General features: G+C 38.8%; 1 protein-coding gene across 4 annotated transcripts in view; it reads left to right on the top strand.

Annotated features, from left to right (window-relative positions):
* DIP2B (DIP2 acetate--CoA ligase B (putative)) overlaps positions 1-24,419 on the top strand; it is a 224,407-nt gene that overhangs the window by 146,965 nt on the left and 53,023 nt on the right. Inside the window, exons 5-12 of one of the 4 annotated variants that reach the window (XM_060657640.3) lie at positions 8,560-8,772; positions 11,669-11,824; positions 12,296-12,418; positions 15,723-15,920; positions 18,514-18,605; positions 20,398-20,508; positions 22,319-22,442; positions 23,057-23,166. In XM_060657640.3, the coding sequence (XP_060513623.2) occupies positions 8,560-8,772; positions 11,669-11,824; positions 12,296-12,418; positions 15,723-15,920; positions 18,514-18,605; positions 20,398-20,508; positions 22,319-22,442; positions 23,057-23,166 (1,127 nt within the window). The remainder of the gene's footprint in view (positions 1-8,559; positions 8,773-11,668; positions 11,825-12,295; positions 12,419-15,722; positions 15,921-18,513; positions 18,606-20,397; positions 20,509-22,318; positions 22,443-23,056; positions 23,167-24,419) is intronic. The other 3 variants (XM_060657642.3, XM_060657641.3, XM_060657643.3) reach the window with 3 other exon arrangements.

Raw genomic sequence — 24,419 nt, forward strand, 5'->3', positions numbered from 1 at the left:
TTTGATTCACAGCTGTCAAGTTGAGCTGTTTCCACTGATCCTAGTCCCTGGTCTGGGTTCATATTAATAGTTTTCTGCTAGGTTTTGGCTAACTTCTCAGAGCATTTGGGTGTGCTGTGGGTTCATTAACTGTGTGTGCTTCTCTTCCTTACATCTGTGGTGTCAATATGTTTGAGAGAGAAATAGCTCTGTGGCTTCAAGTGTTTCTCAAAACGTAACACAGGATACCTCTAGCAGACCTTCACAGTGAAAGACATTTTGTGTCTGTAATGGTGCGTACTTCCAGCCTATTCATTCAAAATCTTGGCTGGTTTCCCTTCCACAGTAGTATAGCACCAGTTGGGTCCTGATAGACAAAGGGGCCTCTCAGACCCGGAGCAGTTCCTCGTGGGCAGATGCTGCCGCAGCGCGGCTGAGGGCTCAGTTGTAATAAATGGCAAAGGGTAGGGAGCACGTGACTCGTACTTCTTAGAAACAGGCCTCTCCATAGCTGTAATAAAGAAATACAGCTCTACAGTAAATAGTCTGCTCTCATGGCCTTGGGTTAAATGTGAGAGTGCAGCAAAGGATCTTGAGAATGCTCGGAAGGAATGGAAACCTTTTTTATCCCCTTACAAAAGTCACTGCCCGAGGGGACATTACCAACTCCAGCAACAAAATCGTGGCTATTCACTACTGAATGAGACCATAGTCCTTGGGAATTCACTACAGGCCTGTTTCTGAACACTAATGTTGTACTGCAGCCTTACAGAGGTGGCATAATGTTCCTGATCACCTTATGTGTCTTCATAATTTCATGATTATAAAGGTACAATCCTCTCTCCTAAGACCTTTATTCATCAGATCAGAGTAACGAAAAGGTCTCCTATCTGTTTATCTCCAGAGCTAGGGATCTCTGAATAGCATATGAGAAACCTTAATGTACTACTAGGGACGTGCATGTTGTCATATAGAAGAGGAATTCTCTCTCATCATGAAGAAACATTGAGAGCACCCTACAGAGTGATTTCTCACATGGCCCCCACACGGAGCTAGATCCTGATGCTCTCATTCTGCAGCTGCGCACACGCCTGTGTCTAGCGTGAGGAAATGTGCAAGAGCTGTATCATAAGGCATCCATCAGCACTTTTCATTTTAGGGAATGGAATTTGCTGTTCCCCAGTTAGGGGATTCAGATTCCATTCTCTCCAAGCTCCTGAGAACCACTGGTTAGATCCTTGGCTGTGTCCTCTTCCTACTGCAGTTTAATCCTGTGTCACTGTCTCCCTTTATCTTGCACTGAGAGCCCCTGAAACACTGAAGTCTAGAAGAATGCTGAGGCTGCCCTGAGGGTTGGGGAGGAAGAGGAGGACCTTAATTATTGCTGGTTATAGGCAGTTTTAAAAAAATCAGTTCTGGGCAGCTATACAAATGACCTTGCCATGGCACTCTTTCTAGAAAAGTTGTACTAACCTTGCAGGGAAAAATTAACCTCAGATTTTATAGTAATTTAGTCACGTTGCCCTTTGTGCACTGTCTGAGCGGTCAGGATGCACGTCACAAAGCAAGTTTGCAGTCAGGGCCGTCACTGTGCACGTGCTGTCCCGTGTGAACCCAGTTCCTGGGATACCTGCGAAAGCGCACTAGCCAGTGAGGCTCTTTGGGGCGCACCCAACACATAACTGTTGGCATTACTAAACTGATGAAATTTTAGAGCTATTTTTGGAAGGATTTAATAAAAAGGATTTAAGAAGTAAAATATGTCATAAATCTTGGCTTTATTCATAGTATTACATAGGATGGAAAATATGGTATAAATAGTGGCCATGGGAAATAATTGGCTTTTGTTCACATATCATTTGGAAATAATAAAGTGTCACTCAACCTAAAATTTGTTTATTGATATGTACGCTGGTTTTTATCTTATGGATTGGAAAATTTAAATTCTCGGAGTTGGTAGCAAATTACGGTTCTTTAGTGCCTGTGGCCTTTTCATTCTCTTAGACTGCTTGAATTACTGCCATCCAGTTCCCTTTATGTGCTGAAATCATTTACTAATGTCATGAGGCCATTACCTCAGCTCTTTCTTTGTAGGGATTCTTTGTGTAATTCTGTTTCTCATTCATACCGATAAACAAAATGCGAAACTGCAGCATATATTGTTTTCTCCTCTAAACTTTTTCTGCATCCTTGTGGACTTACCCTGTGCTTCATTCGGAGGGTACTCGGATGACCAAATAGACCACATGATGACCCCAGAGCACAGAAAGCTATTTCAGCTGGCTTGGGTAGAATGAATTTATGTTCCTGTCCCACACAGGGCCCTGCTTGGCAGTGACCGCAGTAGTAATTCCTAGGGTCAGATAAGGAGGAATTTACAACTTAAAAAGTATAACAATATCCCAGGTCTGTTCGTGGGCATCACTGTCGTCTACAGAAATGCAGGGATATTATTGCAAGCAAATTAAATAGCTGTTGCCTTCTGAGAGCTTATAGCCCAAAACATGTTTTAGTCAGTTAATTTAAATTAAAAGAGAATACCTATGTGAATTGCCAACTTGGGGAATTTTCCCCAAACATTCTAATTTCATTCGGAAGTGCAAAATAGAGTTGGCAAATCAAACCCCTATAAATGTGCTCTAATTAATAGACTTGGATCATGTTAATAGCATACTTTCATTATTGGTGTGGGTTATGAGCAGTGGTCTGCAGTTACTTGGGAGACCAGTAAATATTCAGTATTCTTTAAGCCAAAGCACAGTAAAAACCCACTTTGATAGACTGAATTTATTTCAACAGCTAATGGTAAAATTTACAGCTTGCCAGTAAAACTGATTTCATAGTTACCGTTTATTGAGTAGCCTTGTGTACTAGTTAAAGAGCTAAGTGCTTAGCACATATTTTTTTTCTCCATTGCCCTCTGTCCCATTTTACAAATGAGAAAACAGGTTTAGAGAAGCTCAATAATTTGCATAAGCTTTGTTAGCTGTGTAGTCAGTTAGATAATCTGAAAATTCTCTCCTAGAACAGAGACAAGAAAACTTCCCATTAGAAATTCTAGATAGACTAGAACCAGTTTCCTTTTAAATACATACAGGAGAGAGAGAGAGACAGAGAAAACAGTCACTGAACATCAGAATGCTGAGATGGTGCTCGCTTTATCTGTCCTGGGGAGCGGGGAGGCAGGAAAGAAGGGGCTTAAATAAATTCTAATTACCATAAGGATAAAAAAGATAAAACCTTGGACCTATGTAAGCTGGCTCAGTTGGTAGAGCGTGTGACTCTTGATCTTGGGGTTGTGAGCTTGAGCCCTACGTTGGGCCTAGAGCTTACTTTAAAAAAAAAAAAAAAAAAAAATAATAATAATAATAATAATAATAAGTTGGTTGTTGGAATTGAGATCCCTGGAGGGACTTACAGCTTCAGCAGAAAAATGAACTAGAAAAAATTAACATGCCAGCGAAAGAAAATGTTGTTAAGAAAGCTTGAGTTGTGCCTGGCCTTGGGATAACAGAAGCTGGGACCTTCCCTAAGAATTTGGGGTCAAGTGGGTTCTAGGTTTGAATTTCACTATACTGCCTGGTAAGAACTAACATTAAAAAAATGGTCTTTGGACTGATGATAACCTTGAGACACAAATAGTTTCTGGAAGGATACAACGTCAACCCAGGGATTTAGGATTCCAGAGATAAAGATCCACTGAATTTTGTGAGTAAACAGTCCAAAAATAGAAAACACTCACCATGAGAGAGAATAGAAAAAGAACAACAACAGCAAACAGCAGAATTAAGACCCTTAAGAACTGATTTGCCCAAGAGCTCTCAGTCGCAGAGCTAAGGTCGGAATTCAGACGAGTCTGACTTTAAAAGCCCATTCTCTAAACCACTTGGTATATCGCCTCTCCTTCTACCATAGCGTCAAGTAAATATTTTGCGGTAAATCTGGAGCTCTAGCAGTTGCTGCATGTTTGATCGGACTTTTCAAATAGGCAATAAGTTTTTAAAAATCTCTTTTTTTTACCTAAACACAGTTGACCCATGGGCAATACAATTTGAACTGCGTGGGTCTGCTTATATGTGGAATTTTTACAATGTAGTATTGTAAATATGTTTGCTCTTCTTTATGATTTTCTTAATATTTTCTTTTCTCTAGATTACTTTATTGTAAGAATACAGATATAATAGGGGCACCCGGGTGGCCCAGTCAGTTAAGCATCTGACTTCAGCTCAGGTCATGATCTCACAGCTCGTGAGTTCAAGCCCTGCGTCTGGCTCTGTGCTAACAGCTTGGAGCCTGGATCCTGCTTTGGATTCTGTGTCTCCCTCTGTCTCTGCCCCTCCCCCACTCATGCTCTGTCTCTCAAAAATAAATACACATTAAAAAAATAGAATACAGATATTTGTAAAATACAAAATATGTGTTTGTTGCTTATATTAGATTATCAGTAAGTTAAGTTTGGGGGGAGTCAAAAGTTATACACGGGCTTTCAGCCATGCATGGGGCCAGTACCTCTAACCCCTGTGGTGTTCAAGAATCAACGGTAGTTTTTAAAAAACTTGATTGTGTAGTCAGATTGTGTAGACTGACTGAGATGTTACCATCCTCTCACCAAGCCACCATTTTCACCCCCGTGAATCTTTTTCAATGAGTTCTTTTGACAGCTTTATTAAATTACAATTGACATACAATAAACATACTTAAAATGTGTAGTTTGCTAAGTTTTCGTATCAAAACCGTGAAGCCATTACCACAATTAAGAAAATGAGCGGTATCCATCATGCCCCCCCAAATTTCCTCATAATCCCTTTGTAATCCTACTTCTCTCCATCTCCATGATCTGTTTTCTGTCATTAGACATTAGTTTGGATTTTCTACAGTTTTGTATAAATAGAATCATACTTTGTTGTACTTTTTTTTGAGGGAAGAGGTCTGTCATATTTCACTCCACATAATTATTTTGAGATTCAACCATGTTGTTTTGTATAGCAGAGGCTCATTCCTTTTTATTGCTGAGTAGTATTCTGTCCTATAGATATACCTTTTGTTTCTCCTTTCAGTTCTTGATGGACATTTAGGTAGTTTCCAGTTTTTTCCTATTAAAATAAAGCTGCTATGAACATTCACCAACAAGTCCTTGTATAGATATATGCTTTCATTTCTCTTGGGTAGATATGTAGGAGTGGAATGAATAGATTATTCCACTAGTAGGTGGAATTGGTAGGTGTTTAAACTTTTAAAATAAACATTTTTAGATATAAAAGCTGTATTTTCTGCCAAAAAGAGGGATGTCATTTCCACACATGGCTAATGACAAAAAGTGCTACAGTGCTCAAAGACAGAAAATTTGGGACCTTTCTCCCCTTAAAATCAACAAGCTAATTGTTATATATGTTTTGTAATTGGTTAGAAATGGATTTTATAGGCTTCTGCCTATCAGTATAAAATGGTGCTGTGTTAAAACCATACTAACTAAAAACTGAAGAGCAAAGCGTGTTTTCAAAATTATTTTCTGTTTTAGAGGACCTATTGTATTCATCTTATACAAGAGTTTAAGCAAGGGACCTTAGTTATGATGGATAAGAGTTGTAAGTTCATGTTCAACTGGAGCAGAATCAGTGAGAAAATATTTCTATTATCATTAATTTAATCTTGCCAAAATTTCTACTAATCCACAGCAATTTCTTGGGTGACAGTTACTTAACAAAACAAACCAAAAAAGCTACCAAATAAACATATCAATATTTAAGGGAGCTTGTTTTTTTGTTTTGTTTTGTTTTGTTTTTTAAGATACCGTCTTGGAGCAGTGCTTATGTTTGTGCATTAAGATACACGATCTGCTGAAAGCTTTGCACAGCCAGTTTTGTGCCTGTGAGCTAACCTAGAATGGATGATTCAAGGAAGAGAAGGGGAACCAATATTTATTGGCCAACTGCTATGCACTGCCACTGCTGGGGGTGTATTCTGGACAATGTCTCATTTTATGGTCTCCTGTGCATTTAGCACAGAGACCCTTAAGAGCCCAGTGCTGTCTACTTGTCCAGCCTCATCTTCCATCAGAATTGGAAGTAACTGCTGTTGCGTCCTGTGCTGCAGCCAGTCCCGTTTCTTTCAGGTCCTCGGATGTGCCTTGTTTTCTGTGCCCTCCCCACTTCCTCACATGCTGTTCCCTCTGCCTGGCTCTTGCTCCCCCCACCTCCATACGCTTTAGAGCCGATAGCTACTTACCCTTCTGGCCTAGGTTTAGGTCTCACTTCCTTGGGTGTCTGCACTGTAAGACACTAAGTCCTATTGGAGTAGGGACATGTCTTCCTTGTTCACCATTTTATTCTTACCAACTAGTGTAGTGCTTAGTAGTATTTGTCGAATGGATAAACAAGCAAACCTTCTCAGGTGGATAATGTTATTCCCCAAGTCACATAGCTTATGAGGGGTGGACCCCAGAGTTCAAATGGAAAACAGACACCAAGCCATGTTTTTTCCACTACACTGAGCCGCCCACGGTTGTAGTCACTAAACACGGAGGAGGACTGGCAGCCAAACGAGGTCATTGAATTGAAACAATGCACCTAGTGACATAATTGATCCAGTATAGAAACACAATGAAGCCAATTTGCCGTAAACCTAATCATGAAAATACTGGTTTTGCTATCTTTTGAAAATTGGGTTATTCTGATTTTAGACTTAATGCAGTTTAAAATAAATGATGCAATAAAGACAGCCTGCAAATCCAGTGGAGTTTGTTAGGGTCCTGAGATGTATTACCCTGAAAATACTTTGTTCTTAGGGTCAGATACACCTGTTCCACACCGCCCACCCATTGATCTTTTCTTTATCATGTTTACAAAGACAGAAATCTCTGCCTCCCAAGGTACATTTGAAATGTTGGAATATTTTTTGAGAATTATGCAAACCTCGTTCCTTAAATAAAAGGTTACAGATGGTGTTACTTTTCTTTCTCTGTATTTTCCTTAAGTCACTCTCCTTTTGTATTCTAGATCTCTTTCTCCTTTAAAGAACCTCATCAGTTTATCCCTTTGGGGTCTGGTCACTGTTTCCCTCTCCAGCCTCATATTTCGCCCCTTACTCCTCAAAGTCTTTGCTCCATTTACATAGGAATACTTGAATTCCTCCCCCGGGATTGGTGCCCGTCTTGTGAAACCCTTTCTTACCCCGTTTCTCAGCGTCTCTTGAAGTCTTGTGAGATAGTCTGTAGGATTGTGTCTCCTGTACTGGACTGTAAGCCGTTTGAGGGCACTCTCTCCCAAGAACTTATACATCTCAGAATCCCCAGAACCTGGCATAGTTCCCAGCACATACTGTAGTTATGTAGTACATTGTGAAAATAATCAGTCGTGGGCCTCATACTTCCTTCAATATGAGATGATAAGTTGGAAATGGTTCGGAGCAGGAAGCAAGAATGTGGTCATTATTTTAACTCTTACTTCCTTGCTTGCTTTGGACATGCAGAATCTGACTTCTAGATTAATTTAGTCTTTTGTGGTTCAAATTTCCATTATCGAGCAGCATTCTAGCCCTGTTAGTTGGTTATCTCTTTGGCTCATTGAACCAAAGTCGAACGCAGACTTACAGTTTCACCTGAGTTAGAGTGCTCAGCAGGACTAACCACAGAATGTTTTATTTTTTAAAAAATTAAATGATATCCAATCCATAGGCCATTAATTATAACCTCCAAAATCACGTAGAAGGGTTTGTCTCAGATCAGACCAAATGCCCCCTTAACTTCTATGCCTCTGAAGCTGAGAGCCTTGAAATAAATTCTTGACTTCTGCTTCCATTGGCTGTCCTATATTTGGTTGAACTTTTCCTTTTTTATTTTCTCAACATGCTTTTCTAATTTAGGCCTTATTTCCCTGAAGTCAGAGCCAGGCCAAATACAGTAAATTTGTATCAGTAAGTTTCTCACAGTTCTTGGAGAGTTAAGGAAAGGAAAGCAATACAGATCGGGGCCGTCCCCTGTCACGTTTGGGAGGCTTACCTGTGCTGAGTGACCACTTGCCGCTAAAACCGTGAATGCCTCCAGGCCGAGCACTGTTTCTAATTCCATCTCTAGTTCCCCCAGCACCCAGCCCACTGTTTGACACTGAAGCTGTTATTAACAAAAGTAAATTTTTATATCACCCTATTAGGATCATTGCCTGTTGAGTAGACACTAATTAGTAAGTACTTGTCAAAATCAGTATAGCAGCCTATCACACGGTTCTCTAATTAAGAGGTCGAGGGAGCCATATAATCACTTCAGTATTACTTGAATATAAATAGATAAGCCAGAAAAATTCAGATCCTGATTCAGTTCAGAACAGAAAAGCATGAAGTTTAAATGTTCCAAAAGGGATTTTTTAAGAACTTAAAATTACCTATAGATTTAGGCTGTTTTGTGTTTTCAGGCTTTGGTCTGTAGACCTTTCTCTGAGATTCTTGAGAACCTTTACACACTAATCTGCCTTGAGAATGTGAATATTTTGCTGGTATCAAAATTGAATGTGTTGATCAATGAGTAAGAACTGAAAGGTCTCTGTTCTAGGCAGGATCGAGAACTTCTTTTTTTCTAATTCCACACAGACACGTCTTCGGCCTCTGAGGATGAGGGCTCTCTGAGACGCCAAGCTGCGCTCTCTGCTGCCTTGCAACAGAGCTTACAGAATGCTGAGTCCTGGATCAACCGTTCAATTCAGGGATCGTCCACTTCTTCATCCGCATCTTCTACGCTGTCCCATGGAGAGGTCAAAGGAACCAGTGGGTCTCTAGCTGATGTATTTGCCAATACCCGAATAGGTAGGAGCTGGATCTACCCGAGCAGCCCAAGTCATGTTCCATTTGGCTCCCAGCATCCAGGAAATAGTTTCTGATTTGTATTAGTTTTTTCAGAGTGGCCTAAGAAATAAAATTAGAAAGAACATAACAGTTAATGGGGCAAAGAAGGAAACACCAGCAGTACATTTGGAGTGATAGGTATCATCTGCATTATTGGTGCATTGTATTGCCCACCTGAAGCCATAGCTATTTCCATAAGCAATACTCAAGCCGCAAGATATAACACCAGTCTTAGTGTGGGTTTATCCCTGTTGGAGAATATTCCACATATTAAAAGGTGTTAAAATATGTAACATCTTAGATTTTCCTAGGATTGTTACCTGTGTTTTCTCAAACAGAAAAACATGAAACCTGAGCAAATTCTGCACTAATATCAGTGAAGCTCCTTGTCTTTAGCATAAAGACTGGATTTATGGTCCTTGCTGCTGTGTTATTGCTACAACTGGAGTGTGCAGGCTGACCGTGTTGGTACCCTGTGAGCTGCTGCCTGCTACCAGTGCTCCTGTATGGAGGGTAGCTTTCGCTTGGCTCTGCTTTATGTCTGTGTGTGTGTGTGTGTGTGTGTGTGTGTGTGTGTGTGTGTGCGCGCGCACGCACGCGCGCTTTAAGGGTTTGTGACATTTGCAGGTAAAGATATAGCTCAGATCTCTGCTTTTGCTAAATTGGTTGGTACATACTGTGCTGAGTTATGTATTTGAACATCATGTGTCTGTGGTGTCTTAATTTTCATATCAGTGGTCTTTCTATATCACTATATATATATATAGACACTATATATGTGTGTGTGTGTGTGTATACACACACACACACACACACACACATATATATACACATATATATACACATATATAGATCTTTAATCTAGTAATTGATTTCTGAAAAGAAAAATTTAGAAAATTTGCAATTCAAGCCTGTAAATTAGTAAAGAACATAGCTACTTTGAGGGTATGATTGCCCACATTAAAAAGCCAAGTGCCAACAGCCAGTGGCTTGTCTTGCAGCTTGGCTCTGCCCTGTAATTCACTGAACCTCTTAAAGCAGCTACAGAGGAGCATACTCACCATCTTTTCTGTTCGGGAGGGTAAGCAACAGAGCCATGGTCGGGTCAGGTTTTATTTCCACATTTGTCTAAAAGAAAGCAACTTCACTTATTAAAAATACTGTCCTAATACCCAGTTAACTCTGTCTAGGTTTTTGTTAACTAGATGATTTCATCTGACCTTATATTTTTCTATTGCTTCACTACTCTATGAAAAGTTTTTTGTTAAGGTATTCACAAAAACCATTTTATCTAACTAACATTATTGCCTTTTGGATGTTTGCTCTAACAGAAGCAATTCATGTTCCTAATAGAAAAATTTGAAGATACAGATAAAATATATATATATATCTATATATATATATCTATATATAGATATATCTGTAAACCCACTTCCCACAGATAACACTCTAATGTGTATCTTCCTAGACTTTATTTGCATATGAATATGTAGGGTTTGGGTCTTGCTTTTTAAAAAATGAAATTGTACTAAACATAGTGTTCATAACCTGCTTTTCTTAGCAGTGTATCACAAATTAGTAAATCTTTTATGTCATTAATACAGAATTATACTATTATTTTTATGGTTTCAAAGTATGCTGTTATATGGCTATGTCCTGGTTTATTTAGCCATTCCCCTGGTTTGGACATTGGGAAGTATCCAATTTTTGGCCATTATAAAAACTGCTGGAATGAACATCCTTGAACACAGAATTTGGTGCACTTGTCTGATTATTTCCTTAAGACATATCCCTATAAGTGGAATTGCTGGTGTCAAATAAAGATGAATATTTTTAATGCTTTATTACTACATTATTCTACAGAAAGGTATGCTGTAGTCTACTTGTGCTAGTATATATAAAACTTTAAAAACCATTGAACTAGGGGGGGAAAAACAACAATTGAACTTAGTAACATCAGACTTTGGGGGCATAGAGACCTTACTCCCAAATTGATTTTAGAAATTGTTTATCTTACGCTTTTTGCCTTTTTTATGGTTTTGAGTAGCTTGTTGTTATTGTTGTAACTCATATATTTTACTTCCTCTAATTTTCCTTTTCTTCCCCAGATGTTTTTCTAAGTTTTCTTAGGTAACACATCCCTATTGAATGGCTCTCTTCCAACTTAGGTCATTTTAGTTCCTTGATATTAAGAATCCCTACCTGAAGCAGAACAAAAGAACATTACACAATCATGCTTAGAGCAAGGGAAGAACCTTGTCTGTCAAGTAGATCAGTTTCCTGTGGGTTATTTTATAAAAATTGGAAGTAGGCCTTATCTGGTTTTCTTCATTTGGGAACTTGAGGGATCTGACCCACTCCCAAGACACTCTTCCCCATTTCCGGTGGAAGAGGAAACATTATGGACAAACCAACATAAACCAACATAAACATGAAGAGATGCTCGAGGCTAGAATATCAGTAGCACTATGACCACAGTCACTTTGCTTTCATTTTGAAGTCACTCGCGGTTTTTATTATGATTATTAACACTGAATTTCTACCAGACTTTCTGTGGAGAAAAGAACATTTTGGAGGAATACTGGATATGTGATTGGCTCTTAATAAGGCTGTTCGAGTTCTTGAAAATAATAATTTTGAAAAAAGGAAAAAATAATTTTGATCTGCCCTGGCTTACACTCTTACTCTCTCATTATATCTTACGAGTAGAATTTGATTTCAAAGGTTATTTTACAAGAATTGATAGCCCATTTTTGTAGTTTTTTCCTTGTTAAGAAACAACCACAGAAAGATTTGAAGATTCTTGTTTTTATTGCCAATGTCATATAATTCTGAATTTTGTTTTCTCCTCCCTCAGAGAATCTCTCTGCTCCCCCTGATGTCACTACAACTACCTCTTCTTCATCATCATCTTCCTCAATGCGCCCAGCAAATATTGATCTGCCCCCTTCGGGGATAGTCAAAGGCATGCACAAAGGATCCAACAGGTCCAGCCTTATGGATACAGCTGATGGTAGGGCGTTCTTTTAGGGAGCTATATAGGGAATATTAGTTAAATTGGAAAAATGCACATCCTGAACAGCAGCACCTGAGCGGTAGAGCAGCTGCAGAACTCCACTGCAGCTGGCCGTCCAGCACAGGTCCTCTGGAGGGCCCTCTTTTCAACAGCCTGCACTGTGGCAGCCCTGTTACTTGTTCGGACAGTCTGCATGGTCAGAGGATCGCTCTGAACAAGAAACAGTATGGAAAAAAGGAGGGCTAGATGAAATCTGGAAGCAGGGTGTTAATGATGGTGCCGTATTTGTTACGTGTTGCCATAAAACTTGTCGTGTACATATTTGTATTTCTTTGGCCCCGTTGAAATAGAATAAGACTCTGGGCAAAGGCCAAACATCATTAGAAATAAAAATTCCATAAAGAGTTGAGAAGCTGAGATAGCCCTAAAATCAGTGGATTTTCACTTACTGTTTTCCCCTCCTTACAGGTGTTCCTGTCAGTAGCAGAGTATCCACAAAAATCCAGCAGCTTCTCAACACTCTCAAACGACCCAAAAGGCCTCCCTTAAAGGAATTTTTTGTGGATGACTCTGAAGAAATTGTGGAAGGTAGTAGTAATAATACCAAAAACATACATTCCTTCAACAGATATATCTTAAGCAATTACTACATGGTGTTTAAGGTATGGTAGGATTTAAGGATGAACAAGGCAGCATTTTTGTGAAAGAATTCAGAGTTCTCTGCTCTTCTTTCCCTAGGTATTTACGTGTTGCATTATCCTAGAATACACATGTCAAATTTGACCTCAAATGTTTACCTGGTCCTTTTTGATATAATCTTTTTGTTAAATCAACCAGCCAACACACATGTCTGCTTCATACAGGACAGTGTGGTAGATGGTGAAAAGTTCAAAGATTTATGAAAATATAGCCATTCCTTCATACTGTTTGCACCTAGAATATTCTGGTACTAAAATGCACGCCCCTGAAAATAGTTTAGCCAATAAGCATGTATCCACTAATACAGCATTTGGGAGAAGGGCAGAAAGTGGAAGTGGCAGTAGTCAGTGATTTATTTAGTAATTTGACAAATATTTATGGCTGAAATCATATGATGTTTAGGATTTAATAGGAAGAATTGGGAGTCAAATGAGAAGCAGCATAGATGAAATGAAGGTGGCTGGCATTTGATGATTCTTGAAGTTGAATGACAATAGGTTTTGTCCAAAGAACTGAGCCTGGTAGCTTTTGTAGTTCATTTTTATATCCTGAGACTAATGGTAGGCTTCGATCACTTTGGACATGTTAATGATGCTTGCACTAGGCACATTAATAGACTAGATCTGGTCTTAGTCCACTTTATTCAGCTGGAAGCAACAAGCAACCTGGCATATGAGGTTAAGATGACTTTCTGTTCTGTAGGAGTCACCAAACTCTTTGAACTATGGACATCTTCCTACATACACTGACATTCAAGGTGCTAACACCAATAATAGCCTCTTCAGTATTTCTGGAACTGTGTATTGACCAGGCAAATGAAGGTCAGGGTTTAGTAAGAATCACACTTGAACAGTTTTCATTGACAGAATAGCACTAACAGCTTTTCACTAATTATAAATAGACAGCAATTGCTTATTCAAATCATGATTATCTTTGGAAAAGGAAAATATCCATACGTCTTCAGAAGTCTGAAAGAGTGTCCGCCAGGGTCTGCGTTGAGGCCTGGTGGATGGCCATAATGTACACACTCTTATGACCGGAAGACTATGCCTGCCATATATACAGTCTGTCCATAAAACCAAACTATTTAGAATCACCCGTGTTTATCTTTTTACTTAATCTTGGTGGTTTAGAGTCTGGGGATATATGAACTAGAAGGGCAGTTGAAACATAATTTACCTAGGGCAGTAAATTGGGAAGTGAAACTATTTCATTAGTTCTATGTCAGTAGAAAAAAAGTCAAGACATTTTCAGTAAGTTTCCCAAATCTGTTGTTAAGTTGAGCTATAAAATAAATTTCATACTTCATTTGCTCTTCTAATACGTGGTGCTTATTCTGTTCTTCTCCATTCTATGCCTCTTCTGTCATCTCCCACTCACCTGGCTAATTCCTACCCTTCCTTTAAGATTCGGCTCCCATGGAGGACTCCATCCTCTAGCCTGGGTGATGTGGTCTTCTTCTGCCCTCCCTATAAAGTCTCTGTCATGCACTGCTCTTGTTTAGTCGCCTTAGCTCTGGGTATGTGCAAGGGTCCCTCTCGCACTTCAGATACCTAATGAGGGACTCTGCTGCTTGCCCCTAGCACTGATTAGAAACAGTAAATGTTAGGGGCGCCTGGGTGGCTCGGTTGGCTGAGTGTCCGACTTCAGCTCAGGTCATGATCTCACTGTTCGTGAGATCCCGATGCAGAACCCTGCATCAGGTTCTGTGCTGGCAGTTCAGAGCCTGGAGCCTGCTTCAGATTCCGTGTCTTCTTTTCTGTCTGTCCTCCCTGGCTCGTGTGCTCTCTCTCAAAAATAAATAAAATTTTAAAAATTAAGAAAAACAATAAATGTTTGTTCCAAGAATGGTGAACACTCAGTGTTTATTACATCTGTGCATATAATTGGCACTCAGTAAATACTTGACTTTGTTCCGTGTATCAGTTATCTTTTCTGCTATGAAAGTAGAATGTTTTTGCTTTTTATTATTGAAATAATATTAATTTGTTGTAGAAAAAGTAAGAGGACTTTTGTTTTATTCATATGAAAAAATATGAAATATTCACCTCCAGTCTGTGGAATGACCATGTTAATAGTCTAGCACGTTTGTTCCCCCAATCCAGTTTTATTTATTTATTTATAGTTCATTTATTTTTGAGAGAGAGAGTGCAAGTGAGCAGGGGGAAGAGAGAGACAGAGAGACAGAGAGAGAATCCCATGCAAGCTCCACACTGTCAGTACAGAGCCCAGAATGGGGATCAAGCTCACGAACCATGAGATCAAGACTTGAGCTGAAGTCGAATGCTTAACCAACTGAGTCACCTGGGTGCCTCTAATCCAGTTCAATTTAATTAACATTGATTAAGAAGTACCATTATGTATGAGGTACTGTAGGCAATAAAAGGACTAAATCCATGCCTTCCTTCAAGAAGTTGTCAGTCTCGGAGAGAAAAACTTACACAGTAAAAGAAGCCCTTAAAGACCCTTGGTGCTTTAATAAGGGTTGACAACCACATGGGTGGGAGCTAAGGAAGGAATGACTGGGGACAGCTTCCCAGAAAATGTGCCGTTTGAGCCGCATCCTGAGAAGGATGAGTCTAGGTATACCAGGAGCAAAGGGATTGACCAGATGAGATATGGAAGGCATGGAGACATGGAACATTGTCATTTGTGCTCATTTTCTGTTTGAGTTTAATACTGACCTTGTGGTAGAAGTGTTACTATCCCCATTTTACAGATAAGGAAATTATGTTTTACTAGTAAAACGTAAATGTAAATTTGGGTTTCCGACTCACAGTTTAATACTTTTTCATTAAATGTAACCCGGTGAAGTGGAACCTGGCTCTCTAACTTGAGACACAAACTGTAAGGATTTTAAAACAAGTTGAGTAAAAATTACAAAATTATTAAAAAGGAATGTATGCTTTGTGCTTTTCTGTATGTTCAGTGATTTTCTTTGTTAGGGTCAGGATTTGTTTATTACATAAACTATATTAAATATTGATTTCACGATTATGTGGAAGATGAATTAAGGCCCACTTGGTGGATTACTATTTCTAACGATGTCCTTTCTTTTCTCAGAGTGAGTTTAAACCAAATAAAGATGAAGAGAAAAGGGAAATATATTTGCGATTAGAGACCTGAGTTGTGTTAGTTGGTATCTGTATGTATTTCAGATAATATTTTTATAACCCATTGGGGTTTTTTGGTACAGTACCTCAGCCAGACCCCAACCAGCCCAAGCCTGAGGGTCGGCAGATGACCCCTGTGAAGGGGGAGCCATTAGGAGTCATCTGTAACTGGCCTCCTGCTCTCGAGTCGGCCCTACAGCGCTGGGGCACCACTCAAGCAAAATGCCCGTGTCTGACCGCACTGGACGTGACGGGAAAACCAGTTTACACTCTTACGTATGGTGAGTTTGCAAGATTCGCAGCTCCTTCCTTTTCTCCTAATAGTTCTTCAGATTATCACAGGTAGTGATAGATCTTGATATTTAGCAGTTGCTGGTCATTGTGTTTCAAGAGATCTTGTAAGTTATTTTAACAGGATCCTAAGTTCTAAGTAGAGCTACTGTCAAATATTTTCATTTGCTAAATGATATTTGCAAAGCAGCTAATATTTAAAAGAGCAGAAAGAAGAAAGAGGCTTTGTGGATCCACGGCTGAGTTAAATATTAGAAGACGATTTGGAAAAGACATTTGGGCTGGAAATATGTTAAAAATATGACAGTTTTGTCTAAAAATTGAAAATTACATCATTCATTTATGTATGTATGTATGTATGTATGTATTTATTTATTTATTTATTTATTTATTTATTTATTTTAAGAGAGGGAGGGAGAGAGAGCACATGCAAGCATAAGCCGGGGAGGGGCAGAGAGAGATGGAGAGAGAGAGAGAATCCCAAGCAGGCTCAACACACAAAGCACGAGATCATGACCTGAGCCAGAATCAAGAGTGGGACGCTTAACTGACTGAACCAACCAGGTGCCCCATCCTTTTTGTTTGTTTGTTCTTTTAGAGAAAGAGAGAGAGAAGTTGAGTCAGGGAGAAGGGCAGAGGGAGAGAGAGAACCTTAAGCAGGCTCCACAATCAGCATAGAGCCCAACTTGGGCTTGATCCCACGACTCTGGGATCATGACCTGAGCCAAAAGTCAACAAAAGCTGGACTCTTAGCTGACTAAGCCACCGTAGGAACCCTTTATTTTTCTTTTTTAAGTAACTTTTAAAAGTGGGGGGCGCCTGGGTGGCTCCGTCAGTTCAGTGTCCAACTTCGGCTCAGGCCATGATCTCACAGCTTGTGAATTCGAGCCCCACGTTGGGCTCTGTGCTGACAGCTCAGAGCCTGGAGCCTGCTTCTCCTTCTGTGTCTCCCTCTCTCTCTGCCCCTAACCCACTCACATTCTGTCTCTGTCTCTCTCAAAAATAAATAAACATTAACAAAAATTTTTTTTAATAACTTTTAAAAGTAACTTGAATTCACTTAAAATAACTTTATTTTTCAGTTTTTAACTAACAAAACAAATGGATTCAACTAGAGTGTATTATGCTAAGCGAAATAAGTCAGAGAAAGACAAATAATTGTGTGATTTCACTCATGTAGAACTTAAGAAACAAAACAGATGAACATAGGGGAAAGGGAAGCAAAAATAAGATTAAAAAAAAAAAAAAGGAGACAAACCGTAAGAGACTCTTAAATACAGACTGAGGGTTGCTGGCCTGGTATTAGGTGGGGGATGGGCTAAATGGGTGATGGGCATTAAGGAGGGCACTTGTTGGGATGAGCACTGGGTGTGTTATATGTAAGTGATGAATCATTAAATTCTATTCCTGGAAAAAAGTAAAAAAGAAGAATGGATTCGACCTGGGCTCTGAGAGTTTGTACTAGTTTATTCATACATACTCCTTTTTCCCTTCAGAAGTGAAGCACATTGTCCATAGACCTACATACAGAATAATTTTAGGGAAAAACAGTTTTTATTTAAACAATTGGACAGGTTGACATGAGTTTAAATTTTAGCTGCCCCTCTGAATGAGTTATATGTAAAACTAACCTGTCTACTCAAAATGGCATGACTTGTCCTTCACTTTCTACATAATCTATGATAAGAATTTCTAAGGGTGTTTGGAGAGAGGGAGCAGGAAGAGAGGAAGAATAGGCTTTTTTCCCTCCCAAAAATTATTTTTAGCACTCATTTCAGAAGCTGTATATTAAACCTTAAAGCAGTTAGCTGGCCAAATCTTTACATGTTTATTTAACATCTGTGAATGTATCTACATGTTTCATCTAGTTAGTTTCCATTTTGTCTGTTTTCACTGAAATACGTTGGTATGGAATGCTTAATCATTTGAGTCATACTTTTGCTTTGTGGTTAACCTCAAATATCTAATACCACATATGTAAGTGATTCTTCAGAAAAAGCTCAGAACAGAAGTAGTCTTCTGATTTTCATCCCTGTGATGAAAATTGTTGCCCTCCTTTAAATGTGACCAGCCTAAGGGTGCCTGTGTGGCTCAGTAGGTTAAGTGTGACTTCAGCTCAGGTCATGATCTCGTGGTCTGTGAGTTCAAGCCCCATGTCAGGCTCTGTGCTGACAGCTCAGAGCCTGCTTCAGATTCTGTGTCTCCCTCTCTCTCTGTGTTTCTCTCAAAAATAAATAAATGTTAAAAAAATGTTTTTTAATTAAAAAGATAAATGTTGGATCAGCCCACATCACATTACTTCTAAAGATACTCGGATTACTTCACAAGAGAATTTGAAATATTATCTAAACCAGAATGAGCATCTGGTGATGTTTTCTTTTGTTTGGAAACAGGGCTGGCTTTTGTAAACTCCAGTGAATATAAAGCATTTTTTTGTGGGGGAGGGACTTTGTCTTGGGGGGTGATGTTTGTCTAATGAGTCATTTGGAAGTGGCCATTGTCTTATTAAACCTGCTGATGAACTGAATGCCTCCTCGCTGAGGTAGGCCTGTTTTTTTCTATATGATTCTTTTCTTTTTCCAGGAAAGTTGTGGAGCAGAAGTTTAAAGTTGGCCTACACACTGCTTAATAAACTGGGGACCAAAAATGAACCTGTATTAAAACCTGGAGACAGGGTAATTGGTTTTTTGGTTTTAGGGAGGTGATGTTTTATTGTTTTCTAATACGCACATTCTGAATTTTTAACGTACAACAGCACAGTTTATATAACTTTTATTCTTAGAAAATGAAAATGGTTTGGTTCCAACCAAAGTTAGCTGAATACCAGGTGATAATTTTTGTATTTGTAGATGAAGGAAATTCACATGTCCCTTTCTGTAGCTGCTAAATCAGTTAACTCTTGTGCTAATAAAAGAGAGAGGAGCCTCTTTCTGGAAATAAATAGCTCAATAATCAGACAACAAAAATAGCAATAAAGTTTAGTCTGACTTTTTTTATTAAAAATTGCCCCATAAAGTTTTTCAAAAAATTTTCTGTGGTTTTATGTAGAAAGGGAGGGAGACCCATATTCTAAGAAGAAACAAAATGATATCATTTAATTTCTTCTTTAATTAGAGGTGACATTAAACAAAAAAATATTTTTACTTTTTGAAGATTTTTTTCCTATCAATGACCTGTATATGATTACTTCTTACCATCAAACATGATTTTTTATTTGGTGTTTGTAGAACAAAGCACCAACTCACAGCAGGGCTGTTTTGAGTAGACGCATGATCCAGAACTTCCTGAACTAGCCTTTTAAAAATACCTTTGCATTGTGGCAGAGGACACCTAAAGGGTGACTCTACTTATAACTGTGATACATGAGGGTTTCCTGGTCCTCACTGAACCCTAGGAAGGTAATTTTGTGTCCTCTACTTGTGTACAGGAAAGAAATGGGTTGTCTTAAATCTTTTCTGGAATTCGTATTTTTCAGAACTCTAGGAAGGATTAACAACTTGAGAATTGAACTTAACTTGGGAGTGAGTTAAGAGAATTTGAAAGTTAAAGAAGGGGAAACAGCAGTCTAGTGGCACAATTAAGTTTCACATGTCAATCTATGAACATCTAAGCCAAGTAACAAGCTTCACAATGATCATGACTTCTGGGGTTTTGCATTCCTTGAGTAAATTGGGAAGGGTCAGTTATCCCTGTCAGACATTACAGGTGAGATCACAATTTTGAACGCATTACACAAGCTTCACTGTTTATCTTTTGTAGAAGAATTAACTTTTTATCCATAGTGGTTTGTGCCGGTGTTACACCTCTTACCAGTGCCTTCATGCTAGAGTACTTGCGTTGTTAGTTAACTGAGTAGGGATTAAAGTTAAGTGAGCAGTGAACTCATTAAAGAATAAGAAACCTTGAGCTGGCCCTACAGTGGCAATCAAGTCAGTCAACACTTGTGAGTTCTCTGAGAGTTGTAAGGCTTATTCTCTAATATGCTGGCCTATCTAGAGAGATCCATTACATTTATTTTATTTAGTCCTGCACTAAAGTAAATTGCCTTAGGTTTCACAAGTAATTAACTTACTACTTAAGGTGAGTTGTTAATTGCTCAATCACCAGTAGAATTCAGTGACAATTTTTTCTTATCATGATGATGAATTGCATTACAGTTTCTAAAATGTGTCTAGTGTAATCCTGGGTATGCTAGAGATCTTTTTAGATTTGTGCATCTTTCTCAATAACTTAATTTCCTTTAGGCTATTAAATAGTTTGTGTTCATGATATGTGCAATATATACATATATATATGTATCTGTATGTATATATATATATATAATATATATATATATGTGTATCTGTATGTCTATATATATATATATATAGACATACAGATACACATATATATATATGTTTATCTTAGAGAATGATATTGAAGGTATTTGTTTTTGTTCCTGTTATTGAATGTCATTATGCATTTTAGGTAGCCCTGGTTTACCCCAACAATGATCCAGTCATGTTTATGGTGGCTTTTTATGGATGTCTCCTGGCAGAAGTGATTCCAGTGCCTATAGAGGTACCTCTTACCAGAAAGGTAACATTGCTGAATTTAAGAGGAATGTAGCCTGATGTGACATGGTGGGCATCGGGTTCTTGGATCAATTGATTCCATCATGACATTAGAAACAGCCTAACCTTCTTAAGTACTCAGCTTCACTTTCTAAAAACATGAGAGTTGTAGAAAAATAATTATTATTATTTATAAGTTTCATGAAAATAATACATTTTCAACTAAGATAGACTTTATATAGTATATATATCACTTGAGAATCATGGGGGTATACCTGACTTTTCAGTAATTACTGTTTATAAAGAAGACCCCTATTGCTTCAGAGACTATAGATAATCCACATTTACAAGGTGGGAACTTTGTATAAAGGGTTTTCCTTTAACTGTATCATACAGCCCAGGGTTTTCCTTAGGTTGAAGGATGACACAGTGATGATGGCATGTTACTACTCTGGGAGATAAGATTTTACTTTAATGTCACATCAGCCCATGCAGCATATGTAACAAGTTTTCAAGTTTAACCGAATGATTTCTCTGTGAGCTGTTTGACCCTAAATTTCTCATATAGTTTATTATTGAGAGATCATGATAAAGACAAATATGGTAGATACTGTGGATTTACAAATACATATATTTTTTTTTTTTTCTGAAAGGAATGAAAAACAAATTGATAACATCCCTGAAACTTTGGTTGATGGGATATAGTATCTTTAGATCAGTCAGGAAATCGTAAGGTTGTTCTTAAATTATTGAGTTGGCTGTGTTTGTGTGGTTTCATAATGATACTTTTAAGGTGGTATTTTAATGGAAATACTTTATATCTTTTGTTGTTTTCTCTGCTCTTGCCATAAGTCTTAAATCTTTTTTTTTAATGTTCAGTTTTTGAGAGAGAGAGAGAGAGAGAGAGAGAGAGAGCGCACACAACTAGGGGAGGGGCAGAGAGAGAGGGAGACACAGAATCCGAAGCAGGCTCCAGGCTCTGAACTGTCAGCACAGAGCCTGATGCTGGGCTCGAACTCACGAACTGTGAGATCATGACTTGAGCTGAAGTTGGACACTTAACTGACTGAGCCACCCAGGCACCCCAGCCATAAGGCTTAAATATTACCTCCTTTAAAATATAATAATAAAGAGTATATGGATTTGGGTATAACCATCCATTCACTTTCATTGTAAATGTAGACCTTTGGTGTCCATTTACATTATTTTATTCTGACCTGGGTTGCTTTGCTTTTGAATTTGGGGATGTGGCTAGGTCAACACAGCTTAACCATGTTCACATCTATTTCACTGGCCTGAAATTAACTGTAAAAAAAAATTTTTTTTTAATGTTTGTTTTTGAGAAAGAGAGACAGAGACAGAGACAGTATGCGAGCCAGGGAGGGGCAGAGAGAGAGGGAGACACAGAATCTGAAGCAGGCTCCAGGCTCTGAGCTGTCAGCAGAGAGCCTGACGCAGGGTTCGAACCCATGAACTGTGAGATCATGACCTGAGCTGAAGTCGGACGCTTAACCCACTGAGCCACCCAGGCGCCCCTAAAATTAATTTAAAAGAGAAGCATTGCTAACTTTTGAGTAAAATGGTCACATTGACTGGTAGAATTCATCCTCAGCAATGTCAGATTAATAAAATACTTGATTTGTACTCAGGAAATCATTGTACTGTAGAAATTATTTGGAAGAACATATTGTCATTGGATGTTGACAACTGCCAGGTAGCAGTGGGGTTCCATGAATGTTATCACACAAGTGCCAGAGCATTGCTAAGTGCTAGGTTTGGGGCATGGGTGTGCTCATGCTCACTCCCCTGTCGTGCTCATTACCTTCTCTCCACAGGATGCCGGAGGTCAGCAGATTGGCTTCTTGCTAGGAAGCTGTGGTATCGCCTTAGCTCTGACCAGTGAAGTTTGTCTAAAGGGGCTGCCAAAAACCCAGAATGGAGAAATTGTACAGTTTAAAGGTTAGTAATATTTATACTTTGAATTATCAGTTAACAGTTAAAGCTTAGTGGTTTGATCAGTGTCTTAATTTAATAATAGCTAACTACTTAACATATATTTTATTTAATTTTCACATTCTTATGAAGTAGGTACCATTATTATCCCCGTTTTACAGGTGAGGAAACTGAGACACAGAGAGGTTAAGTAACTTGCCCAAAGTCACAGCTAATAAATGGCAGAGCAGCGATTTGAACCCAAATCTGTCTGATTCCACAGCCCACACCCTTAACCTTTATGCTGATGGTTGGAAAAAGCTACCACTCTGTTCACTAAAGCTAAATGCTACATGTAGAGACAGAGGATAGACCACTAACCTCAGTGGACTTCCATTGCCAAATGGACCTCCCAATTGTTGAGATAATGTCAAGGCCGGAAATTAGCATGTGGAACAATTGTACTTTTGAAAGAAGGTATAATTGTCTGGTGATCTATCACTGAAAACTAATAAATATAGTATGTTACTGATTATAAGATGACCTTGATTTGGTCTCTTGATATTTAAAACGACCAGTTCAATGTGAACTCCTTCCCTTATGGCTTAGGCAATTCAATTTTCATTTTGGGTTTGATTTAGGTTGGCCCCGGCTCAAATGGGTCGTAACAGATTCCAAGTACCTTTCAAAGCCACCTAAAGACTGGCAGCCCCACATCTCACCTGCCGGTACAGAACCAGCATACATTGAGGTAAGTCCTGAGACTAATACATTGTGGCTTCCTGTGGCTTCAGTTGCTATCTTATAAAAGTCAAAACTAACCTTTTGCAGCTTTAATGTTAAAAAAGCCTCCTGGTTTGTTAGAGTTCCATCTTTTGGCTTATAAAATGCTTGTGGTGGGCCTTCTGTTCTAATTATTTTTAACATAAATACACATTCAAGAGAAAGCAAAAAAAAAAAAAAAAGTGATCCTTCTCATATAAGAAAGTTACACAAGACTTAGAGATGTGCAAAGGTTTAAGAAATGTATACTGACAGAGATGTTTCTCTGCTGCTTTTGGTGAGGTAGGGGAGTGGAAAGCAAAAGAATGGAGACCCGAGGAAGGAAAATACCTGTACTTTAAAAGAACAAATTTAACAGATGAAAGATAAAGAGCAAGAAAAAACAAATGGTTAGAGGGTTTGGTATTGAAGGTCAGTGTAGCATCTGGAGTGGTTGCTAGCATTCAGTTTGAGGGATTAAGTCCTTCTGCATACCAGGCACCAGGCTAAGAGCTGCTTCCAATGCATTATCTCAGTCAGCCCTCACACGAACCCTGTGAGGTCAGGGCTGACATTAAACCTGCTTTATGGGGGAATAATATTCCATTGTGTGTGTGTGTGTGTGTGTATACACACACACTACATCTTTATCCATGTATCAGTTGATGAACATTTGGGCTCTCTCCATAGTTTGGCTGTTGTTGATAATGCTGCTATAAACCTTACTCAGCCATGAAAAAGAATGAAATCTTGCCATTTACAATGACGTGGATGGAGCTAGAATGTATTGTGCTAAGCAAAATAAGCCAGTCAGAGAAAGACAAATACCATATGATTTCACGCATATGTGGAATTTAAGAAACAAAACAGATGAACATATGGGAAGGGGGGAAGAGAAGAGAGGGAAACAAACCACAAGAGACTCTTAGAGAACAAACAGTGTTGACAGAAGGAGGTGGGGAGGGGATGGACTAGATGGGTGATGGGTATTAAAAACAGCACTTGTTGTGATATGAGCACTGGGTGTTGTATGTACGTGATGAATCACTGAATTCTACTCCTGAAACCAATATTGCACTGTATATTAACTAACTAAAAAAGAAAACCTGCTTTTGAGATAAGGAGACTAAGACTTAAATGAACTCAAGTAACCAACCGAAGGCCACATGACTCAAAAATGACAGAGCTAGGACTTATACTCACATTTGTTTCCCTCTAAAAGCTATGCCCTTGATGACTCCA

The sequence above is a fragment of the Panthera onca genome, chromosome B4 (assembly GCF_046562875.1).
Source record: "Panthera onca isolate mPanOnc1 chromosome B4, mPanOnc1 haplotype 2, whole genome shotgun sequence".
NCBI classification, from domain to species: domain Eukaryota; kingdom Metazoa; phylum Chordata; class Mammalia; order Carnivora; family Felidae; genus Panthera; species Panthera onca.